We start from the raw sequence: 23,446 nt of genomic DNA, 5'->3' as shown, positions 1-23,446 counted from the left end.
GCAGAGGAGGGACATGGGGTATATTGGTAGAAGAATGATGAGCCGCCAGGAAGAAGGAAAAGTGGAAGGCCAAGGAGGAGGTTTATGGATGTGGTGAGGGAAAACATGCAGGTAGTTGGTTTAAAAAAGGGCTGATGTAGAGGACAGAGTAGTATGGAGACCAGTGGCGGGTGGTCAGGGCCAGCAAATCCTTCTCTCCTGGCCTAAACATTATCAGAAGCACTGACCTACATTTACAACCTAAATTCTAATATTTTGTATTGTATTAATTTATTCGCAACTATTTACTTCATTTCGTAGCATTTCTATTGGCTGTACAGCTTCTAGTACGTGTACGTGGATGTTTAGATTTTTTGTCCAATCAGATTTCAACCTCTATGTGCTGCCATGTCAATCTAATTTGCACAGGGCCTGCAAAGTTAATATTGCTGCCTCTTTGACTATAAAAAATATTAGCAACGAGTCTGTTTCTTTAGTCAATCAGATTTCATATTCGCCTCACAGGGTCAGCTAGCTGGCACAGAATAGCATCAGCATTTTTCATTTCTTTGATTGGTTTGGTCAGAGAGAAACTGTTAAAGCCAAGTTTGACTGGCAAAACATGTGTAGCGCTCTGTACACAGTAATACATCTGAGTTACACTTTTTTTTATGCCTACGGAGGAAGAGAAATTGATTTGGTAATATAGTGGTTGTATTAAGAGGTGAATTAAGTCGGGTAAGTCCTCACTGAAGGCCCAGGTACCAAATGCACGTCCCGCCAGTGATGGAGACAGATGATCCAGAAGGCTTCTTTCATATGTACTATTTCTCTGTTCTATTAACAGATCTATTGTTCTATTCTATTCAATTCCATTGTGTTTATAGATATAAACTTTCTTTCGGCTTCTCCTGTTAGGGGTCGCCACAGCGGATCCTCCGCACGTTTTGATTTGGCACATGTTTTTACGCTGGATGCCCTTCCTAACGCAACCCTCCCCAATTTATCCGGGCTTGGGACCGGCACTGAGAGTGGCTGGGGATGGTTCCCTGACCGGGAATCGAACCTGGGTCGCAGCGGTGGGAACGCTGCGTCTTAACCACTAGACCACCAGGGGACCTATTGTGTTTATAGATATAAATGCATAAAATGATCTATCCAGGCTATTTCAAGCTAGAAAATAGTAAACATTTTTTAAATATGTTTAAATAATCTTATACTTGGTTTGTTGCAATCTTGTTATATAAATCTGACTGAATTTCAGATATTTGTACTTGCTAAGATGCCATTTTTTGCAGTGATGGGCCCTCAAATGAGCAGTCACTAATCACCATTGTTTTCATCTACCAATCACCGATCAACATTGGTTGTCCACCCACACACTTCTTTGTTCTTTGTTTTAAACTCTTTTCTTGGTGACAAGTAATACAAGTGAGCTATTCCATCTGTAATCATTCCCTTTCAGGCAATTTCCCAACTTCTCACTGACACTGCTTCATTTTGCCTGTGTTCCTTATAGCACAATTTTGAAAAAAATAATGGAGTTCATTATAGAATTTAGAAGACATAAATAGGTTATGATGCCATTATTAGTGGCATGGATACTTTCTGAGGAATAAGCTTTAACACAGTTTTTTCTATAGTAAATCAATTAAAATAGTTTATTCTATTCTATTCTCAAATTCATGTGCCTCAATGTGCAATGCCTATATGTTAACAATGTTGTCAAAGCAAAGAATATAGGGAAAATATGTAGCCAATATAACAACAAAACACAAAACACATTAAAATAACCTGAACATTAATTGAAATGAACAGATGTATTACAAAAGGTTCAGCATGCATACTTAAATGTGTATGTTGGAAATAGCATTTCCTGTTTTTAATTTGTTTCTCTATTTGGGTTAAAATTCAGTAGATGAATATGAAATGTGAGAATCAGAATTTCATATTGAATTCCTGGACATATTTACAACCTGGTACATTTGGTGGCCCAATTTCTTGGTGAACAAAAGTATAGGAACAGATTGACAAAGTAAATTCAAGTGAATAACAATTATTATCTGCTTACAAAAACTGAACCCAGCCATTGGGGTTGCACAAGCCAGTGCACTCTTAGTGCCGGTCCCAAGCCCGGATAAATGGGGAGGGTTGCGTTAGGAAGGGCATCCAGCGTAAAACATGTGGCAAATCAAATATGTGGATCATGAATCAGATTTACATACCCGATCGGTCGAGGCCCGGATTACCAACGACCGCCACAGATATCGTTAGCCAACAGGGTACTGGTGGAAATTGGGCTACTGTTGGCCGAAGTAGGAGAAGGGGAGAAGGAAAACATGCAGGTAGGTAGTTTGAAAGAGGCAGATGTAGAGGACAGGTGTATGGAGACGGATGATCCGCTGTGGCGACCCCTAATGGAAGAAGCCGAAAGAAGAAGAAAAAGATCTGCTTGCAAAAACTGCATGAAGCCGGTGGATGTAATCCACTGACATCACCAGACTGTTTCCATCTGCTCTTGTGACACTTTTCCAGCTTACACTGTAATAATAAAGTGAGAAAGCTATACCCATAGATTTGCAATAAAAAGGAAAACATCTAACATTAAATTTCCCAAAGGTTTTATGGCAAGAGTGTGAAAACATATCCGAAATGGAAACACTGCTTTTGATTACATCGATAACACTTTGCCGCTTTTCCCCTCTGAGAAATACAAGTTTCACTTATTTTCAGCTTTCAGAATTTTGAACTGTCTTATGCTTTCTCAGAACATGAAAATTTAAAAATGCACATGTGCTAGAGAGACCTTTGATACTCATTGATATTTACTGATTAAAAGGACAAAATAGGCTTATGATCAGTGTTGGCTCACCAATTAAGATTCTGCACTTCTGATCAGTAGGTTAAGTTCATATCCCATGATCCTATAAAAACATTGTTGGGCTATAAGAGCATGAGCTGTAATGTCAACACTTTACCTAATTTATTTTTATTGTAGATTATTAAATATAAATGTCATGACATTTAAATGAACATTGAATATGTCTATAAGGTTCTGGAGTTGATTAGACTTTTATTAGGAACCGAAAGCAGCTAAATGTATTCACAAATATGAGGGGATAAAAGAACACTTCCAAACACAAATGCAACAAGTTACAAGTATCTGTCCCTGGAAAAACTTAATGCTATGAGAATTTGATCAGTATTTGATTGGATTTGGTATACTATATGATAGTGTTTTTGTGCTAAAGCCTAAAAAGGCTTCTGATTTAGTTGTTTATTGTCCTATGTACACGAAACGCTCTGTTACAATACAATGAAGTTCATATTCTGAGAATCCTCCAAACTGACATAATTATTCCAATTATTATTATCATTACAGTGGAACCTCGGAGCTCGCGAGGGTTAGGGACCAAGACCGGTCGCAAGTTCCGAATTTTCGCGACCTTTTGATACGCCCCTTCCAACCCAGTAAAAACCCAAAGAACACTATACGAAATCGATTTAAATGAGTAAATAACACTATTTCACTCCATAACACTTAATTATTAGACTATTTTAACAATACTTTATGTAAATTAACAGCAATTACAATGCTTAATTAAAAAAAATAAAGTACAGGTACAGTAAAGTATGCAGTAGAGAAGTACAGAAAATACAGTACAATACAGTACAGAAAATACAGTAATGGGTACTCACTTTATTTAGTATGCTGAAGTGTGTTTTAATGAGATAAACCTTGATTAGAAATGTTAAAACTAGCGTTTTGAGCAGCTCGCGGTTGCTCACGAGCCGATCTGAATGAGAGTCGCCGGTCGGAATGAAAGTCGCGAGCATGCGAGGTCGCGAGCGCTGAGGCCGCGAGCTCCGAGGTTCCACTGTACTCATTAAACTTTTTTTACAATCCATTTATAACAGGTGTTTTATTCAATAGTTTTATTTTGCAGAGCACAGACATCTGATTTTAAGATTTGGGAGTTTGGGTATAGCCCTATGTACAGGAAACACTTTCAATTCTGAGAAACCTTCCAGCAACATCTGACATTATTTATTCAGAACATTCAGGGGTCGCCACAGTGGATCCTCCGTCTCCATACTCCCCCTGTCGTCTACATCTGCCTCTTTCAACCAAACTACCCGCATGTCTTCCCTTACCACATCCATAAACCTCCTCCTTGGCCTTCCTCATTTTCTCCTTAATGGTGGCTCCATCCTCATTCTCCTACCGATATACCCCATGTCCCTCGTCTGCACATGTCCAAACCATCTCAATCTCGCCTCCCTCACCTTGTCTCCAAAACTTCCTACATGCACTGTCCCTCTAATAAACTCATTTCTAATCCTGTCCATCCTCCCAACGAAAACCTCAACATCTTCAGCTCTGCTACCTCCAGCTCCACCTCCTGTCTTTTAGTTCATGTCACTGTCTTGAAAACCATACAACATCGCAGGTCTCACCACAGTCCTATAAACTTTCCCTTTAACTCTTACAGATACCCTTCTATCACAAATCACTTCTGCCACTCTTCTCCACCCACTCCGTCCTGCCTGCACTCTTTTCTTCCCTTCTCTAACACACTCTTCATTACTTTGCACTGTTGACCCCAGGTACCTGAACTCCTCCACCTTCTCTACCTCTTCTCCCTGCAACTGCACCACTCCACTGCCCTCCCTCTCATTTACACACATGTACTTGGTCTTACTCCTACTGACTTTCATTCCCCTTCTCTACAGTGCATACCTCCACCTCTCCAGGCTCTTCTCAACCTGCTCCCTACTCTCACCACAAATCACAATATTATCCGCAAACATCATAGTCCATGGAGGCTCCTGTCTGACCTTGTTATTAAACCTGTCCATCACCACTGCAAACAGGAAAGGGCTCAGAGCTGATCCTTGATGCAGTCCAACCTCCAGCTTGAACCTGTCTGCCGTTTCTACTGCACACTTCACTGCTGTCACACTGTCCTCATACATGTCCTGCACATCCTCACATACTTCTCTGACACACCTGACTTCCTCATACACTACCACAGCTCCTCTCTCGGCACCCTGTCGTACGCTTTTTTAAATCCTTCTGACCTTCTTTATACTTCTCCAACATTCTCAAAGCAAATAATGCGTGTGTGGTGCTCTTCCTCAGCATGAAACTATACTGTTGTTCACAGATGGTCACCTCCAATTCCCCTGTAGTTACTGCAGGTCTGCACATCTCCCCTATTCTTAAAAATCGGTACCAGCAGACTCCTTCTCCATTCCTCAGGCATCATCTAACCTTCCAGAATCTTGTTAAACAATCTGGTTAAAAACTCCACTGCCATCTCTCCTAAACATCTCAATGCTTCTACTGGTATGTTATCTGATCCAACCGACTTTCCACTCTTCATCCTCTTAATCACTGCTCTCACTTCCTCCTTACTAATTCCTGCTTCACCATCTCCATATCATTCAACCTTCTCTCACTTTCATTTTCCTCGTTCATCAGCTGCTCAAAATACTCCCTCCATCTTCTTAACACACTCTCCTCACTAGTCAACACATTTCCATCTCCATTCTTTATTCCTCTAACTTGCAGCACATCCTTTCCAGCTCGGTCCCCCTGCCTCGCCAATCGGTACAAATCCCTTTCTCCTTCCTTAGTGTCCAACTTCTCATACAGCTCCTCATACAGCTCATACAGCTCCTCATACAGCTTCTCATACAGCGCCTTTTCCAGAACATAAAGAAATATAAATTTAATTATTCACAAATGTACCTGAAAAGAAATATCAAAAAAGAATCATACATATCTGTAAAGTATACATATGCAATGTACTGTATGGTATAAAAAGGATGCCTTTAGCTTGTGCCACACTGATGGTGATATAGCTGATTTATAATGTTGCATAAGCAAACCACCACATGATTAGAAATTAGCAGAAACAATACAAAATTATTCAGAATGAACATATAATATGTTTCAAATAAGTTGCCCTATCCAGAAAATTTTTGAAAGTTTAGACATGTCTGGTTGAGAGTAGGTTTGTTTAATGAGACTGGAATCCTGTAGGACAAAATAAAAAATACAACAGTAAGAGATATAAAGCCTAACCCTTTTTTGTTTTTCAAAGACTAAATTTGTAAAAAATATTAGCCTTGTTGTATTAACAAAATATAACTCTTTGAGGCACATTAAATAATTAGTTGCTCACACTGGTTTATGAAAAGCATTTCACTGCATGTCGTACTCTGTATGTATGTCTGTGTATGTGACAAATACAATTTTAATTTTAATTTAAATTTGATTTTAAAAGAAAACATATATATGGATATCAGAATGGGTTTTGTTGTCAAGTGTGACACAAACATAAGGGATTTGTCTTGGTATAAATACTGTCTAGATACAACACAAGAATATTAATAATAAGAAAGATTTATACACAAGGCAGTGTCAGAATGTGATATCCAGGATTTGCAGGTTTTAAATACAGATTCGTGCAAGTGGGTAGTCAAAGGCAATTGTGGCAGTGTAGTCAATGTAGTAAATAAAAGAAAATAGAAGAAAGAAAACTTTTTCATTTTTCATGTATATTGCACATGAATATGTTTACAGTGTTGCCATTCACATGAATCGATTTAAATATTCATGAGATGGATGACCTGGGGGAAACAACTGTTCTCCTGCCTTGATGTTCTGAAGCTTGGTGCTCGGTAGTTGTGGCCAGATGGCAACAGTTCAAAGAGGTGGTGGGTCGTGTGTGTGATGTCAATGGTTATTTTAAATGCTTATTTCCCCTTTCTGGTGGTGTACTGTTCAGAGAGAGTAGCCTGAGGAGCACCAGTAATCTTCTCAGTAGTCTGGACAGTCCTATGTGGTCTGTTAGTGTCTGATTTGGTAGCTGAAGCAAACCAGACAGTAATAGAAGTGCACAGCATAGACTCAATGAGAGCCAAATAGAACTGCATCAACTGTACCTGTGGCAGGTTGAACTTCCTTAGCTGGCGAGGGAAAGACAATTTTTTTTTTATCCTTTTTTAGAATTGAGTTAATGTGTAATACCCACTTTAGGTCCTGAGAAATGGTATATTCCCAATACCTGTATATTACAGCTACAGGACTGTTCAGGATGGTAAATGGTGGGGGTTCATTAGGGTTTCCACTTAAATCCACAATCAACTCTACTGTTTTGAGCATGTTCAACTCAAGCTTGTTGTGCACCAGACATTCAACATTCTGCCTGTATGTGGTAAACTGTGAATCTCTGCTTATGACGAGGGACCCAGATGTGATCCTTTAAGGATCAAACAGCTTTAGATACTATAGTGGCATTGCATTATACCTCTAAGAAGAAGTTCAATGTATGACATGGTATTTACTACAAGTCATTCTGTGGCTTTATTGGAAGGTCTCACCTTGCACAGGAAGGATTTTAGTGACTCTCACTGTTCCTGCTGATTTGAAGGGGTCAAAGAGTTGTTTAAGGCCTTTTGAAGACATTTGTGTGCAAAGAATTAAGTGGTTGGTTGTTATATAAATGGACACCCAAACTGGAAGGGGCACTAAAATTGGCTAATGCTTATAAATGTGGATCTTGGCTGTGTTATCACATATGGGATAAGACCAACTGCCTTTTGTTGATACACGCTCAGATGACACTTTAGATTAGCTAATCTGGGGTCAAGCTTCAAGCTAACTAATCTAAAATAATCCATCCAATTAAGTAACTTATCTTTAGTATCCTAAAACAATTGCAGTTATTATGATTTTGAACTAGGATAAGATTAGATCAGTATTAGACATTGGGTTGTTCTTAGTTCTCTGATAGCAGTATTACATTGAGAATTTAAAAAGTTTCAATAAGACACGAATACAAACTTATTTTACATATTTTATATGTAGACAGAGATTAGAGTGGGTAGCTGTCAGGCGGAAGAACGTGCCGGAAACCGAAGTGCAACAAACAAAGGTTTTAATGAAAAGCAAAAAGGCAAAGGGCAGAAAACGGCGAACCAAACAGAAACTCCAGGTTTGACTAAACCTGGTAAATACAAAGAGTAAAGAGTTCGTAGAATTTATAAAGTCCAGCAAACCTGTAATCCAACACAGAACAGGATATCCGTAGCTTGGGTAGTCCAACATGGTTCTTCAGCCTAAACTGTAGAACGGACAATGAGCTAGTGGGGGAACGGAGGTTATATAGGGTGGTGGTTGATGAGTGCCAGGTGAAAAATACTCTGAAAAATAAGTGCAGTAGTTAGTAGTCAATACAATAAAAATTAAAAACATTAATTTTTGAGTCAGACCGTATAACTAGTAGTACCGTATAACTAAAGTATAGCTAAAGCAGTACTAGACCAGCTTTAATTAAAAAAAATAAATAAATTTGATATAAAACAGTTAACAATTAGAGCTACTTGTGCTTCAGAGGATATACGTTTATATTTTTACCATGATGTCCTCGTTAATGGAATTATTTTCATTTAACAAAAAAGCCACACATTTCTACTCACATCCTTAGAAATTCACAGCCGCCAGGCACAAACTCGTATCAATAAACATAATTCAATCCTTTACTTTATTTTTTCCAAGTAATAAAAATTTCTTTCTCAGATGTGAAAGTGCCTGTACACATTTATTCCATACGGAAATAGTCTCATAGCATTATTTTTTATTAATGTTATATCCCATGTGCTGATATTAGATATCTTAATAAATTCTCATGTAATACTCTTAATATCTTGTAATGAAATTAAATTTGTATTTGACACCAGAACTTGTAATTAACACTAAAGATGCTACAGCTACAGGGTCTGCAGTAGGTTTATTTCTTCCTGAGGTTCAATGCATGTTCTCACAATGTCCATGAAGGTTTTCTTAACACACTCTGGTTTCCTCCCTCATCCCAAAACATGCCAGTAGATGGGTTATCTAAGCTAAATTACTTCAAACGTCTAAATTAATCAGCCTCACAATGGACTGATGCCAAAACCTCATCCCTGTGTTTCTTAGATAGTCTCTGTATCCTTCAAAACCCTGACCATAATAAATTGGTTATTAAAGATAAACGAATGCATTACTCTGCACGTAATTCTTTGAATGGTTTGAAATTACATTCTATTATTTATATTTAAATATACTTTCGAAGATTTTAGTCAGGCAGTGAACATAGTGGATGAATGAAGGCATAGTGGTTTCAATATTTATTATCGAGTGATCAGGAACACACTGCAGGCTTTTATTGTACTTATTTTGAATCCCTTTACATTGATAAGATGAAACATAATGTAGTGGAAAGAAGTATCAGCAGCAATACGCATTTAAATGTGAAGGAGAAGAAAACCACAGCAGGCAAATGTCATTGCAATGACCTAACCTCTTCAGGAAGGGAAACTTCATCAATCACTGTCTCATGCTCATTATGGTATAAATAACAGGACCACAGGGTATTGATGGTTAATGAAAAGAAACACAGAGGAACAATTTGAGGATGGCACGGCACCTTCTTCGTTCATTTCCATCACGCTTAAAAAGTAGACGAAGGGTAATGGCAACACTCTTTGAATCTCAGAGTAAAATCAATCTATCCATGTTCAGTACAAATTAGGTTGAAGAAACTAATTACACTGTTGCACAATCGATCATATTTTAAACCTTGATACAAGGTTCTGTTTTTTTTTCATGATTTAAATACCATTAGATGTGATTGCTTGAAGCTTTTATGCTCTTTTCTCTTCATGATGTAGCACAGGGGTACCCAAAAAAGGCTTCACAATATATTATGGGGTCACTTGATTTACAAAGGGGGTTTCGAGATAAGCTACATAATATGATATTTAATGTGTAGTTTTATTCATTTATTTTATTATCGTAAGAAATTTTGTTCCAGCTTATTTAAAAGACTTATTAAAGACTATATTTTGTGTGCTGCTGCTTTGAAATGTCACTGGGAGTCATATTTTAATAAGCCACATTGAAATCACATTAAGGGTAGTTTTACTTATTATCATTTAGACGTGTTGCACTAATAATAAGAATTCTGAAATAAAACTGATACATTTCCCCGTACTTCTCTGTTCTTCTGCAAATGTATTAGTCTAGTCTGTTATTGTCATGTAATAAGGGTGGAGACAGATGCAAGGGCAGATGTTTATTTTATAGGTGAAACCATGCCATGAACTGAAAAACCTGAATCTGGCATACAGTGTAATCTGAAAATCTGATGGACATGAATGTTTTGACTATGTAGGGAATGTTGCATTTAATCCTGTAGATGTAAATAAGATAATTAATAGATCAAATAAGAAAAATGCTGTTTTCTTTGCCACTGCCGTTAAGGTTACATGCCAAGCATAAACCAGGTCCCTTTGCTTTGTGTTGGTCCATTTTACTCTTTTCTAGCAGGGTTTATTTTCCTTTATCCTTCTGTTCATGGTTTATTCATGATTTATTCCTTATGTTTTAAAACTTAGATGTGACAGCCGAAAGATAGTCACCTTTTCAAACACACTTCCTGGCCTTTTTTTAAAAAGATGTCAAGAAATGCAAGTGCAAAGAACATTATTTGTTTTCTTTTTCCATTCCTATTCAATAACTTATGCTACTGTTGTAATAAAATAAACAGAGGTCCTGAAATATATCACACACAGAAATTTGAAAATGTCTATTTGCGGACATTTGCAAAAAAAAAAAGTTAACGTTTACTACATATATATATATATATATATATATATATATATATATATATATATATATATATATATTTCTTTTTTTTGTATATTGTGGTGGTGTTTTTAACTAATTTACAATTATTCTTGGTTATTTTTTCTATTTTAATTATTGATGCAAATCGAGTATATATTTGGCAACCCATGTACTCGGACCATGAAATAACCAGAAAGCAAACTTTACTATACCAGACCATCTCTCTAGCTCATGTTGTGGTTCTTTTACATTTTGCTTAATGGTTTTGGGTTGTGTAGCCCCAGTCAATAATGAAGTACGAAGTGTAGAGTAGCAATTTACTTGCTGAGAGAGTGCTGTGGCACTTGGAATTATGCTCTTGAGTTTAAGTTCTTAGTGAAAATATTAGTAATAATACAAATAATTTAAGTGTAATAAATTATACTTATATTTGCTATATACTGTGCATAATATATCCATGTATTTGTAACTACATACATACATGAAAGTGAAAGGAAGCCCTGGAATGAAGCATAAGTTGGCTTTGATTGTTGTACATTTTGTTACTGTTTTTCCTTATGCTTTTGGTATTTCTGTATTTTAATACTGTTTACTGCACTCTATTTTCAAAGCTGAATCATAAAATGTATAAAATTCCCGTTTGATTGATATTATAGATAACGGTGGCATGAACAAGTGGTCTGAGAGTTCATCAACTGGTAAAATGTCAAGAGTCCACTTTAAAGTTCAATTGCGTTGTGTACACCAAAATCTCTTGGTTTCCCCTTTTACTTCCTGAGTGTTCTATGACAACATTTTAGTCAGCTGTGTTCTGCCAAAATATTTTAGCAAAAAATAAATAAGTTGATGTATACAGTCTTTTCCTAACCCTAAATATGAACAATGAGTAAATTGTTTGTTTCTTTAGTTTCTATTGGAGTCTATTAGTAATAACAAGCAAAGTATGTTTACAGCCACCATTTTAGCATTGTACAAACTGCATACTTATTACACGGCTCAGACAAATTGTTGAATTGCTCAGTATCTCAAAAAGTTATGTGGTTCTGGCACACTGTAGGATATTTGACAAGGCAGTTCAGAGCTTCTCAGATGATACAGAGGTAGTTAGTGTAAAAGTCCACATTATTAGGGAATAATTATCTCACATGCATAGGGGAAGATTAAAACAATTCTTTTATCTGATCATTTTTTAATTTCGTATTAACACTGTCTGTTTCTGTCTATGCTTGGTCTGCATGGTCATTAGGTTCCCTCTGGGTTCTCTGGTTTTCTCTTATTTAAAACATTTCAAACATATTCTAGGTGAATTGTCTGTGTTAAATGTTCCCTATAGTTGCGCATGTGTGGGTATGTTTCCCATTCAGTGTATAACGAATGAATGAATGATAATGAAGGAACACCATCTGTTAAATCTAACATGCCAAATGTCTGTTAAATGAAAATGTGCATAAGGATTTACCTTTATTATTTTATTATTGAGGGTAGTTCCAATATAAATTGTATATTTATTTTCTTAATATAAAACTACTTTCGAACAGTACAAATGCGATAACAAGGCAATTTCTTGTGGCAGGAGTTTGATGATCAAACGTGCTAAATGTTCCATGATACTTTGCTTCTTATCTACAAGAGCCTAATAGCAAGGTAAAGAAATAAACTTAACACAAATTTGTTGGGCCATGTGTTTCTTTCAACACTAATCCACTACTCTTCATTGGCTCATTTATTATTTTATTTTTTTGGTAATAGGTAATAACTTGCAGTTCCTGCAATATATTATTAGATTACAAAATATTAGAGTAAAAATATTATTAGATTAGAATTAATATATGATTTGAAAATGTAGTTTCAAATCACATTTACTGCTTCAAGTATTTTTACTAACAAAAAAAAAAAATTCCATGTGTCAAACCAGGTATATGTTATATTTTTTACACAGCACTTTTACTGAACCCCCGTTCTGTTGTTGTGGACAGTACCTGCGATTTTATGGGAATGACTAACAAGTTTTTCCTCTGCTCAGACAGGAAGTGACATCCGTTACAAGCTCATGAGTAAGAGAAACTGTATTCTTAGCTTGTAGCCTAGATAGCAAGTGTCTAGGCATGCAAATCATCATGATCACACATTACCTGCTAGTTGAAACCTCGTGCTGCCTCATCTTGATATGCATGGTCTACAAGTATTTACCTACTACCAGGAACCAATTATAAACTAATATATTTATTCATATATTGTCGAAAAAAATCTTTTTGGAATACCATATGTATAAATTTTGGTATACTATTTGTATATAAAAAAAAATAAAAAATTATACACTTACAAATGTTATCAATCGTTTCATTTATTGTAATTGTTGCATAATTCTGTTTTGCAGAAGGTACTTTTTTCTGTTTTTAGGATAGGGTAGGGGTGGTATTATATGTAACTTCTTGGGGAAAAAATAAAAAATTCAGCATCTTGTTGGCTGAAATTTTTGCAAACAACCTATCAGGATGATGTTGCCAGTTTGCACGTACAACAAATCACCACTCAGCTCAGACTCAGCATTTTCTCTGTAGCAGGGCCACAGACAGGGATTAAACCGTGAGCCTCAGGCGAAAGATCTACTCCAAAATATTTACAAAAATACCCAGACGAGTGCATTCCTGCAATATTTGGGGTGATACTTTGCAGTTGGAAGTTAGCGAACACTGATATGTTACACTAACAACATTCAATCATTAGTTGCTCAGCTTATAACCTCTCTGTAATAAAGCAAAGTACTAAAACCCCCAGATGTTTCCCAACACCTGGGGTGCTAGACAGGGTGCTAAATGTAATTTATTTTTGAGAATTGTAAGCAAGGCATGTGTGAAACTTCATTGATCTACGTTAGGTCCGAAAATCCAAAGAAAGTCATAAGTAAAAGATTTGTTGCATGGTAAGACGGAGCGCAAAGGTCAAGATCATGTCCAACAGGGATCGGACAGGGTGCGAAACGTGTAAGGAGGCAGAAGGTAGATATTAAGGTGACTGTCAACATTTTAGTGGACAGTCAAGTACGTGTTGAGACCGTTCCTTAGCAACGAGGCAGGATCGCTTGCTGTCTCTTTTTATTTCTGCACAAGGGGCCTGTTATGGTAAAGGGTGATGGCAAGTAAACTGGATGTAATCACATTGCTTTCGAACATGACGCATTACATAGAATCTTTCATTATGACTCATGGCCAATTATGCCTGTAGTATTTCCATCTCAGCTTGTTTACACACACACATGACGGTTTTGTTAGAATTTGTGTATGTAAAAAGTACCAACTACCAAGAATCCTCTTTTATCACTATACAGTTATCAACAATTTTTCCCCCTACACAACTGATAATTACTACTAAAAATTAGTTTCTACATGAATTGCTAATATTTAAGAAATATTATATTCAGATGGCATTTACATTATTTTTATGGCACATACTGCATTCCACTCACTGTGCACTCTGTTCTCTGGTTTTTATCACTCGTGGGTTGGTTTCACTGAGACCACTTTAAACTATTATCCCTTTTTCAACACTTTTGTATTTTTCAGGCTCAATATTTTTTATCGATCAGTGTATATGATTCCTTTTGCAAGTCTTTGCACTTTGCACTTCCCAGACACAGGTTATGCCCATGTCTCCTTTTAGTTCAGTCGATAATCTTTCCTGGATACAGCCGATTGTAACTAAGAACTGCTGCTGTAAACATTAAACTATTATGCTCATATAGTATTTTTTTTTAGACATGCAGTGGTGGACACGGAATAAATGTAATTCATTACTGTACAGATTGTAACTTTTTTGCATTTCTGTACTTTACTGAAGTATTTTTATTTGGGGAGACTTTTATTTTAACTTCACTACATTTCATAGTCAGATATCTTACTTTTTACTCAACTGCATTTTGCAAAATCAGTTGTTCCCTTTTATTTATGAGCGGATAAAAACTTAACTGGTCAAGCACACAGCAAGCCACTAATCAGGGTAGAGAATGCGCTCTGTTTTGAACTTGTTTTGATTACCACTTGGTGGTAGGTGCTTAGCATGAATATTCAATTCAGCGTCAGTTCAACAGCAAGCAGAACATTTTGAGAGTATATATGAGCGAATAAACAATGGAAGAAACTAATTTGCCACAACACTTGTGTCCTTATTTGTGTGATATTTTTTAAAGTGGTTGAAAAGGAGATTTTTTTTTCTGTTTGTATAAATGTGTAAATGGTACTGATAAGTGTACTGTGTAACTTTTTTGAGGAAGCATAGCATATGTCGTATATGTGTTTTATAGCTAGAATGCTTTTCACTAAACAAGAATGTATTCAAATGAATCTCATGGCTGAATCTGGACTTTTAACAAGAAACATAGCAAGAACATCTCACACAACACTCGACACTGGGCGCCAGAGTTTGCAGAAATTACAAAATGTGTGTTTTCCAAAGAACTGGCAATCAAGTATGTTTTATAGAAAAAATTGATATTGTTTGAAAAGTTGGTAATTATATTTAGAGCTTTGTTTTGCCACCCTGTAGTGTTATAATCCCACTATCCGCTGTCACTCTAAAGCAATGGGTTTCTACTGAGTCTGGTTCCTCTCAAGGTTTCTTGCTCATGTCATCTCCTAGAGTTTTTCTTCACCACTGACACCTCTGGCTTACTCATTAGGGATTTAAACCTACATCCATATTTATAGAAATACTGAGTTTCGTCTTGCTTGTCATGTCCATGGGTTTCTCTAGTTTATAGTTTTCTTTTTCCTAGGCCTGGTTAAAAATGTATACTCTAGTATATTACGTAAAATAGCATGGCATGTCTTTACACATACAGATGTGGAAAATGTTTTTGGATTGCCTATAAAAGAAAAATAAATCACTGGCCTATATTGATGTTTCAACCCATATAGTTTTCTTAAACATTTGCTAAAATGTATATTGGCAAGCCACTATGCATCTGGAAAAATGTCCTTTGGACACATGAGAGAAAACTAGGGCTTTTTTGACAAGGCACATCAGCTGTATGTTCAGGGATGCAAAAATAAATCTTTTAAAATAAGAACATGGTACCTACCGTGAAACATAGAGTAGGCTGATTATGCTTTGGGGCTGCACCTGGCAGGGGGAGTTTTGAGTCTGTGAAGGGCAAAGTGAAATCTCAGGAGATTCTGGAGTGAAATGAACTGCACAGTGTCAGATAAGCTCCATCTTAGTCACAGCTCATGGATAATCCAACAAGATAATGACCTTAAACATAGAGCTAAAATCACCCCAAAATGGCTTAGACCAAAATACTTGAATATTCTGTAATAGATTTCTATAAACTCTGATTTGAATCCTATTAAACATCTATGAAACGAGTTTAAACATGCAGTCTAGAGAAGGTAGCCTTCAAGGCTGACACAACTGGAGCGGTTTTTCATAAAGAGTGGCCCAACCTACCTGTTGGCAGGTTTAGGAGCCAACAGAAATTGCCTGTTTGCAGTGATTGCCTCTGAAGTTTGTGCAACAAAATAGTAACCATAATTTTTGTCCATGTCATGTTCATGTGTTTTATGATTGAAAAAATATTCTGTTGCATCAAAAATCAGTCAAATTCTTTTTTATTTCATATGGAATCAACATTGATGTGCAAGTTATTTCTGAGAAAATTGTTGGGATTTTTTGGTGGAGGATACAACAAATTTGTTCACATTTTTATTATTTCTCACATAGCACACATGCAGTTGTCATTTTATCTTCACATAGACTGTGAGGCTTTGTGAATAGCTGTATGCAAGCAAAAAAAAAAAAAGGTGCCACTATTTCCATCTAACATACTGTGGCCACATTCTGATGGGCTGCCTGATAAGTGGAGGACTGTGAAAAATCAAAACATAATTGGTTCAGATTGCGTTTTCAGATCCATTTTGCTACAGACTCAGTCACATCACCACAACATGGAATCACACAAAGGGGAAATGCTGTTTCACTCTGTTGTAATTTTGTACACAGTTTTTTGTCCCATGTCTATAGAAATGTATATAGTGCTGAAAAAGAAAAGCCATGTCAATATTAACAATAAAACAGCGTACAATAATTCAAATCTAAACCTGAATCATTTAAGATTAAAGCACCCAGGACACACAATAGTATGTTTACGCAACATTTCTGCCAAGACAAATAAATGCTGATTGCAGATTCCAAAAGTAATGTTTATATGTACCCCAAGCAGTCCGATTTCAATATTTGCATTACACATATTGTGAATAAAACTTTTAGACCTAAGTAAACATATGCATTACTTAAATTGTTTCAAATCTTCACCACCCCATCAATCCTGAAGGATATATACAACCCCAATTCCAATATAGTTGGGACACTGTGTAAAATGTAAATAAAAACAGAATGCAATGATTTGAAATCTCATAAATTCATATTCTATTCACAATAAAACAAAAAAACAAATCAAATGATCAAACTGAGCATATATACCATTTTAAGAAATAAAAAAAAGGTCATTTTGAATTTGATGGCTGCAACAGGTCTCAAAAAAGTTTTGACAGGGCCATGTTTACCACTGTGTAGCATCACATCTTTTATCCGTATACATCTGGGAACTGAGGAGACCAGATGCTAAAATTTTGGGAGAGGACTGTTGTCCCAAAGGTGTCTGATAAATGATTCTAGCTACTCAACAGTTTTGGGTGTCCTTTGTTGTTCATTTAATGATGCATTTTCATATGGTGAAAGGTCCAGACTGCAGTCTGTACCTACAATGCAATTATAATAGATGCAGTATGCAGTTAGCACTGTCATACTCATATATGTAAGGTCTTCTGTAAAAAAGATGTTTGCTGGATGGAAGCATATGTTGCTCTAAAACCTGTATATACAGTTTAGCACTGATGTAGCTTTTCCAAATGTGCCTGCTGTCCATTCCAAAGTCACTAATGCACTCCCATAACATCAGAGATTTTTAAATGGGGCGCTGATAACAAGTCAGATGGTCCCTCTCCTCTTTAGTCCAGAGGATGTTGTGTCCATGGTATCCAAAATCGATTAAATGAGTTTTGGCCCAGAGAAGATGGCAGCGTTTTAAAATCATGTTCATGCATGCCTTCTTCTTTGCATGATAGAGATTTAACCATCATTTATTAAATGCATGGCAAACTGTGTTCACGGACAATGATTTCTAGAGGTGTTAATGAGCCCATGCAGTAATTCCCATTACAGAAGCATGACCGTTTTAAAAGTAGTGCTGCCTGAGGTCCTGAAGATCACGGGCACTCAAAACTGATTTTCACCCTGGTCTCTTGTATACAGAGATTTATCCAGATGTTTCTTGTTTACTTTTGATGATATTATGTACTGTAAATGATGAGATATTCAAGTGTTTTGGAATTTTATGTCGAGGAACATTATTCTAAAATAGTTTTCTTTCACAGATTGGAGAAACTTTGCTTTTTTCTAATTATCTTCCCAACAGTGGTTTATTTCTCCCCATGCTTCCTGCTGATGGTCTTGCAGCCCATTCCAGCACTGTGCATATCTACAATCTTGAAAGCTCCTTGGTTTTGCCCATAGTAGTGGAGGTGTTTGATTGGAAGAGGTTGATTCTGTGACAAATTTTTAGAAGTTGGTATGGGATGAAATACGTATGTCACTTGATGAAATACAAATTAATTTATAACCTTTCTTCAATGTTTTTTTAGGGCTTTTTTATATTGTGTCTCTTTCTGTTAAAATAAACCTGCCATAAAAATTCTAAACTGTTCCTTTCTTAACTGTATACAGATCAGGGATAACATTATGGCCTGTAAAATGTATTATCTCTTCATAATGGCACCTGTTAGTGGGTGGGATGTGATAGAAGCAGGAAAAGTGGACAAACATAAAGATTTGAGCAAGTTTGAAAAGGGCCAAATTGTAACGGCTGGATGATGTCAGCGCATCTCAAAAACTGCAGCTCTTGTGCAGTGTTTCTGGTCTGCAGTGGTCAGTATCCATCATGGGCAGGGTCCTGGGCAGCCAAGACTGACCTGTTTTTGTCTGAGCTGAACAGAGGAGTTACTATAGATCAAACTGCTGAATAAGGTAATGCTGGCTCTGATAGAAATGTGTCAGAAAACACCTTTGTCAGTGCATCACAGTTTGTTGTGTATGGTACTACATAGCCACAGACCACTGAATATTAGGCAGATGGTCATAATGTCATGGCTGATCTGTGTGTATAAAATAAACAAGCTTTTATTTGCCATAGCAGAGAGAGTTAAAGGTTATGCTTGTTTGCTCCAGGGCCCAACAGTGACAACTTGGCAGTTCTGTACCCATGACCTGGCCATAGAAATGTTGCAAAATCACAGCATAAGGGTCCATTGATGTGCACTTGGATTACTGTCTGTGCAGATTTTTGCATGTTCTCCCTGTGTCTTTGTGGGTTTAACCTGAGTTCTCTGGTTTTCTTCCACACCAGAATAACTGTCAGCTAGATTGACTATGCAAAATTTCCATTACATGTCAATGAGAGTGCAATTATGTGCATGTCCATGGGTCCCTGTCATGGACTGGCATCCCATCCACCTTAACCCTGACCAGGACTGGGCTAAATCAGCTCCATGCTGAACCCCTTTGTTAATTATAACTTTCTTTGTGATCATTTTAAAAGAGAATTCAGAAAACAAATTGTATTAAACAGTGTTTTCTGTCTGTGGTTTGTAAACATTGCTAATATTAAAAGTGTATTATAGTATTTTATAGGTTGGAGATCTATTTTGAAATACCTTATAACCTTTCAAGTAGTGTTTTTTAGAGGTCGACTGCTATGGCTTTTTTCTCTGGCCAATGCTGATGCCAATATTTAGAAGTCAGTGCAGACGACGACGGATATGATGCCGATTTTTTTAGCCGATATGTTTGCCCGAGTTTCTTGCATTTTGCAGATTACAACATAATTCTAACTAATTAGAGGTTACTAACTAGAGGTTTTGTTTTTGTTTTTTGCCAGGCTGTTTCATCTATGCCTTTTGCTTTTGGTTCATTGTGCACTGCATCCCTAAAAAGTAAAACCAGTCACCAAAATACAACACTGTTATTACTTTTTAGCTGTGCAATAACATTACCTGTGTGCAATATTACATGCAATATGTGCAATATTACCTGCAATACGTGCAATACCACCTGTGTGAAATACTACCTGCAACGCATACTTTTTTCTTCCGTTATTCTATTTATACATTGTATTGTGTATATACTGTATATTATATTATATATGTGTATATTCTTTTTATATATTTGCATTTATTTTTATTTCTTTCCTTTGCTGCTGTAACAAAGAAATTTCCCCACTGTGGGACGAATAAAGTTCTTCCTGTTTACCCATGCAAGTAAATTCAGACCCCCTCAATATTTTTTGGCTAATTAGATTTTTTAGAGGTGATTCACTGTATCAGGCTGGTGCAGTGGCAGCGTTGCAGATACAATGCAGCCTCTATGCTCCAGAGTCCCTGGTTCGATCTTCTGCCTGGGTTACTGTATGTAGGGGTTTCTGGGGATTCTCCAGTTTCCTTCCTTCTACCTGACATGACGTGTGTGTGTGTGTGTGTGTGTGTGTGTGTGTGAGATCGAAAAGTATTGCATCTTGCGATGGTGTCTGGTACTGCTGTCCAATTCAATGTGCACCTTGCTCCCAGTGTTTCTGGGACAGACTTCAGCTTCATTGGGTTAAAGGAATTTATGGTTTGTTTTTTTTCTGGTTAAAATATTTATGCCTTACCTAACATTTTTCAAATCTGGAAATGAAAAACATTTATTTTATTTCATCATTAAAAATAAATCCAGATTTAAACAAGAGTAGTTCTGCCTTTAAAAAGTTTAATGTAACACTAATATAATAACTCATTGACTAAACACAGGACATCATTAACTGAGTCAAAGCCACTTGTTTGCACAATGAGAACAGTAAAAAGTGTTTGTTAATAGCTGTAAAATTGTCAAAACACAAATGGATTATATGTTTTTTTTTACTGAGCTGTATGTGATAATCAGGGTCACAGTTCAGGTCCATGCCGTATTTCCATTCATTCATTCGTTCATCTTCAGCAAGCATTGTATTCTTTTAAGATAAGATATACCCATGTGGTAGAGGATAGAGATTTTAAGCACTCATGTACATGTAATTATAAATCAATGTGTCAAATGTGGGTTTTATTATTCCCTAACATATTGTGCTTTTTTTTTTTTTTTTTTCTTTAGGTATTCACTTATGGACTTGCCAATGAATGATCAACGTGTGGATACCATTATCCAGAACTTTGACATCAGGTGACAATACTAGAAAACTCCAATGGAGACTAAGTTGGACAATCAAGTTAATAAAATTCTCCAAGGTCATGCCAGCTTCAATTTCACAACATATTTAAATGGATCCCTTTCCCTCCACCATCATGTAAACAATGCAGTGCTGGGGATCATTCTGGCCATGTTGTGTCTCCTGACGATCATCATGAACATCCTGGTTCTTGTAGCTGTGAGAAAAGAACGTACTTTACACACCGTGGGGAACCTTTACATCGTCAGCCTCTCTTTAGCAGATCTAATAGTTGGGGCGACGGTGATGCCACTCAACCTTGTCTATCTACTGGAGGACGAATGGAAACTTGGTCGTGTGGTGTGTCAATTCTGGCTGGTAATGGATTATGTGGCTAGCACGGCCTCCATTTTCAGTTTGTTTATCCTTTGCTTGGACAGATACCAGTCTGTCAGGCACCCGTTAAGGTATCTGAAATACAGAACGCGAGGAAGAGCGACACTAATGATTTGTTTTGCTTGGCTTCTCTCCATGATGTGGATTATACCCATTTTGGGATGGAGGATGTTTGCTAATGTTGACCGGAAACCTGAACTAGAGAGCAAGTGTGACACAGACTTTCGCTTCGTCACATGGTTTAAAGTGCTGACTGCCATTCTCAACTTTTACATCCCTTCATTCTTGATGCTGTGGTTCTATTCACAGATTTTCATTGCTGTTCGTGAACATTACAGGCAATGGGAGAGTGTTACTATTGCTAAGGTTGTGGCAGATGAAGAGCTAAATGTGCAAAGCTTAAAAAATCAGAGAACTTTCTGTAAAATGGCAGAGGAAGAGAATCTAGCCTTGCAGACTTACTCTCAGAAAGACGGTATGTTAGATCAGTATACTCTGGAGCAGCTATACATCTCAAGGGACACCAATGAGGAAAATGGTGAATCTGTTGCTGAAAAAAAGCCCAAAAACAGGAAAACTTCATTTTTCAAAATTACAAAACCTAAGAAGAAAACTGTGAGGGACCCCCATGAGGTTTCGTCAATAAACCAGGAGGAAAATTCAGAAACACCTTCAAAGGATTCATCATTAGCTCTCGGCTTTTTGCAACATGAGGACAATGCAGATGTCAAAATGTTTGTATCTGTTACCGATTGTAACGTATTAGTGCCGAATTCGGTTGCTAACATTTGTGAAATAACTCCCAAGACTGATGTTCACAAACACATTACCATACTCTGTAATGATGATGCTAATGCACAGTCGCCTGTATCGCAAGGGTCATGGATGCACGACGATGGTCCAGGTATAGACTGTAGCAACACCCTGACTTTGAAGCAAACATGGCAGAAATTCTGCGAGCAGTCCAAGCAGTGTGTCCAGAACATGCGCGTTCATAAGGAACGGAAAGCGGTGAGGCAGTTGGGCTTCATCATTGGTGCCTTTATGGTGTGCTGGATCCCATATTTTATCACCTTCATGGTCATGGCACTGTGCAACACATGCGTACATCACGACCTCCACATGTTCACTATATGGTTGGGCTACATCAACTCCACCCTCAACCCCTTTATTTATCCACTTTGCAATGAAAATTTTAAACGCGTATTTAAAAAGTTCTTTCGTATAAAGCAGTGATTTGTGTTGTTGAAGATTGTGTGTGTCCGGGGAAGCATTGTTATTTTGCCCTTATGTATGTAATTGTGTATTTTTATGGGTTGTAGACTTTGTTTGGACTGTTATAGTATTTATACTTATGTTTATTGGCTTTTTTGGTGCTAGCCAGTGTTGTTGTATGTTTGTAATCTGCATCAGATTAAGGCGTCAGTACAAATACTGATGGTAAACGTTAAATACATTCTCTGTGAGTTTCGGTGGTTTAAATGTTTGCTTGCTTTTTTCACTTAACAGGCATTGTTAAGTTGTGTCTTTTGCTTTTGTCACATTTTGCAGGTATATTGTGCTTGTCTGCACAGTTGACAAAATAATCTGAGGTTTTATGGAATAAAAATGTATAAATAGCATGTTTGTGGAACTTTGTATGATTCTTAAAAAACAGTTACTTTTTTCCTGTTTTATAAAAAACTACTAGCCACAACCACAATACCAGAATTAAGACTTATCTCTATTCAAGTCCTAGGTGTCCAATCCACTTTTCTCTTATTGTAGTTATATCCCTTTCCAGTTTGTTTTACTGTAGTTGAAAAAATATATACTGTACAGTTAATACCAGTGTTATAAACGTGTGGCTTAGTACCAGAAATATAATAATGTCATATTAAAATATGATATTAGCGTATAATATTTGCTGCTCAGTTTAAATAAACTGCAGTTGTTACACTGAACGATATACTTTACAATGACCAGTGGCATCAAATTGATGGTTTAAAGTTTAAGGTCATTCCTTCGCAAAGTTTGTTGGCATTATCGATATTCCTCAACCCTATCCTCCGTCGTCAACCCTGACCGATACTACAGCTGCACAGTATGACTTTGATATT

General features: G+C 36.8%; 1 protein-coding gene across 3 annotated transcripts in view; it reads left to right on the top strand.

The window, feature by feature from the left end:
- Nucleotides 1-22,967, top strand: part of hrh1 (histamine receptor H1) — a 28,835-nt gene extending 5,868 nt beyond the window's left edge. For 2 of the 3 annotated variants that reach the window (XM_046875311.1, XM_046875312.1), the window contains one exon: nucleotides 20,897-22,967. In XM_046875311.1, the coding sequence (XP_046731267.1) occupies nucleotides 20,988-22,583 (1,596 nt within the window). In that variant the 5' untranslated portion in view covers nucleotides 20,897-20,987 and the 3' untranslated portion in view covers nucleotides 22,584-22,967. Of the gene's footprint in view, nucleotides 1-6,655; nucleotides 6,706-20,896 lie in introns of those variants that run through there. The other variant, XM_046875313.1, reaches the window with a different exon arrangement.
- Nucleotides 22,968-23,446: the final 479 nt, after the last annotated feature.

This window comes from Silurus meridionalis, chromosome 19 (assembly GCF_014805685.1).
Source record: "Silurus meridionalis isolate SWU-2019-XX chromosome 19, ASM1480568v1, whole genome shotgun sequence".
In the NCBI taxonomy this organism is placed as follows: domain Eukaryota; kingdom Metazoa; phylum Chordata; class Actinopteri; order Siluriformes; family Siluridae; genus Silurus; species Silurus meridionalis.
The sequence above is the reverse complement of the archived record's forward strand: the minus strand, read 5'-3'. Positions and strand labels throughout refer to the sequence as shown.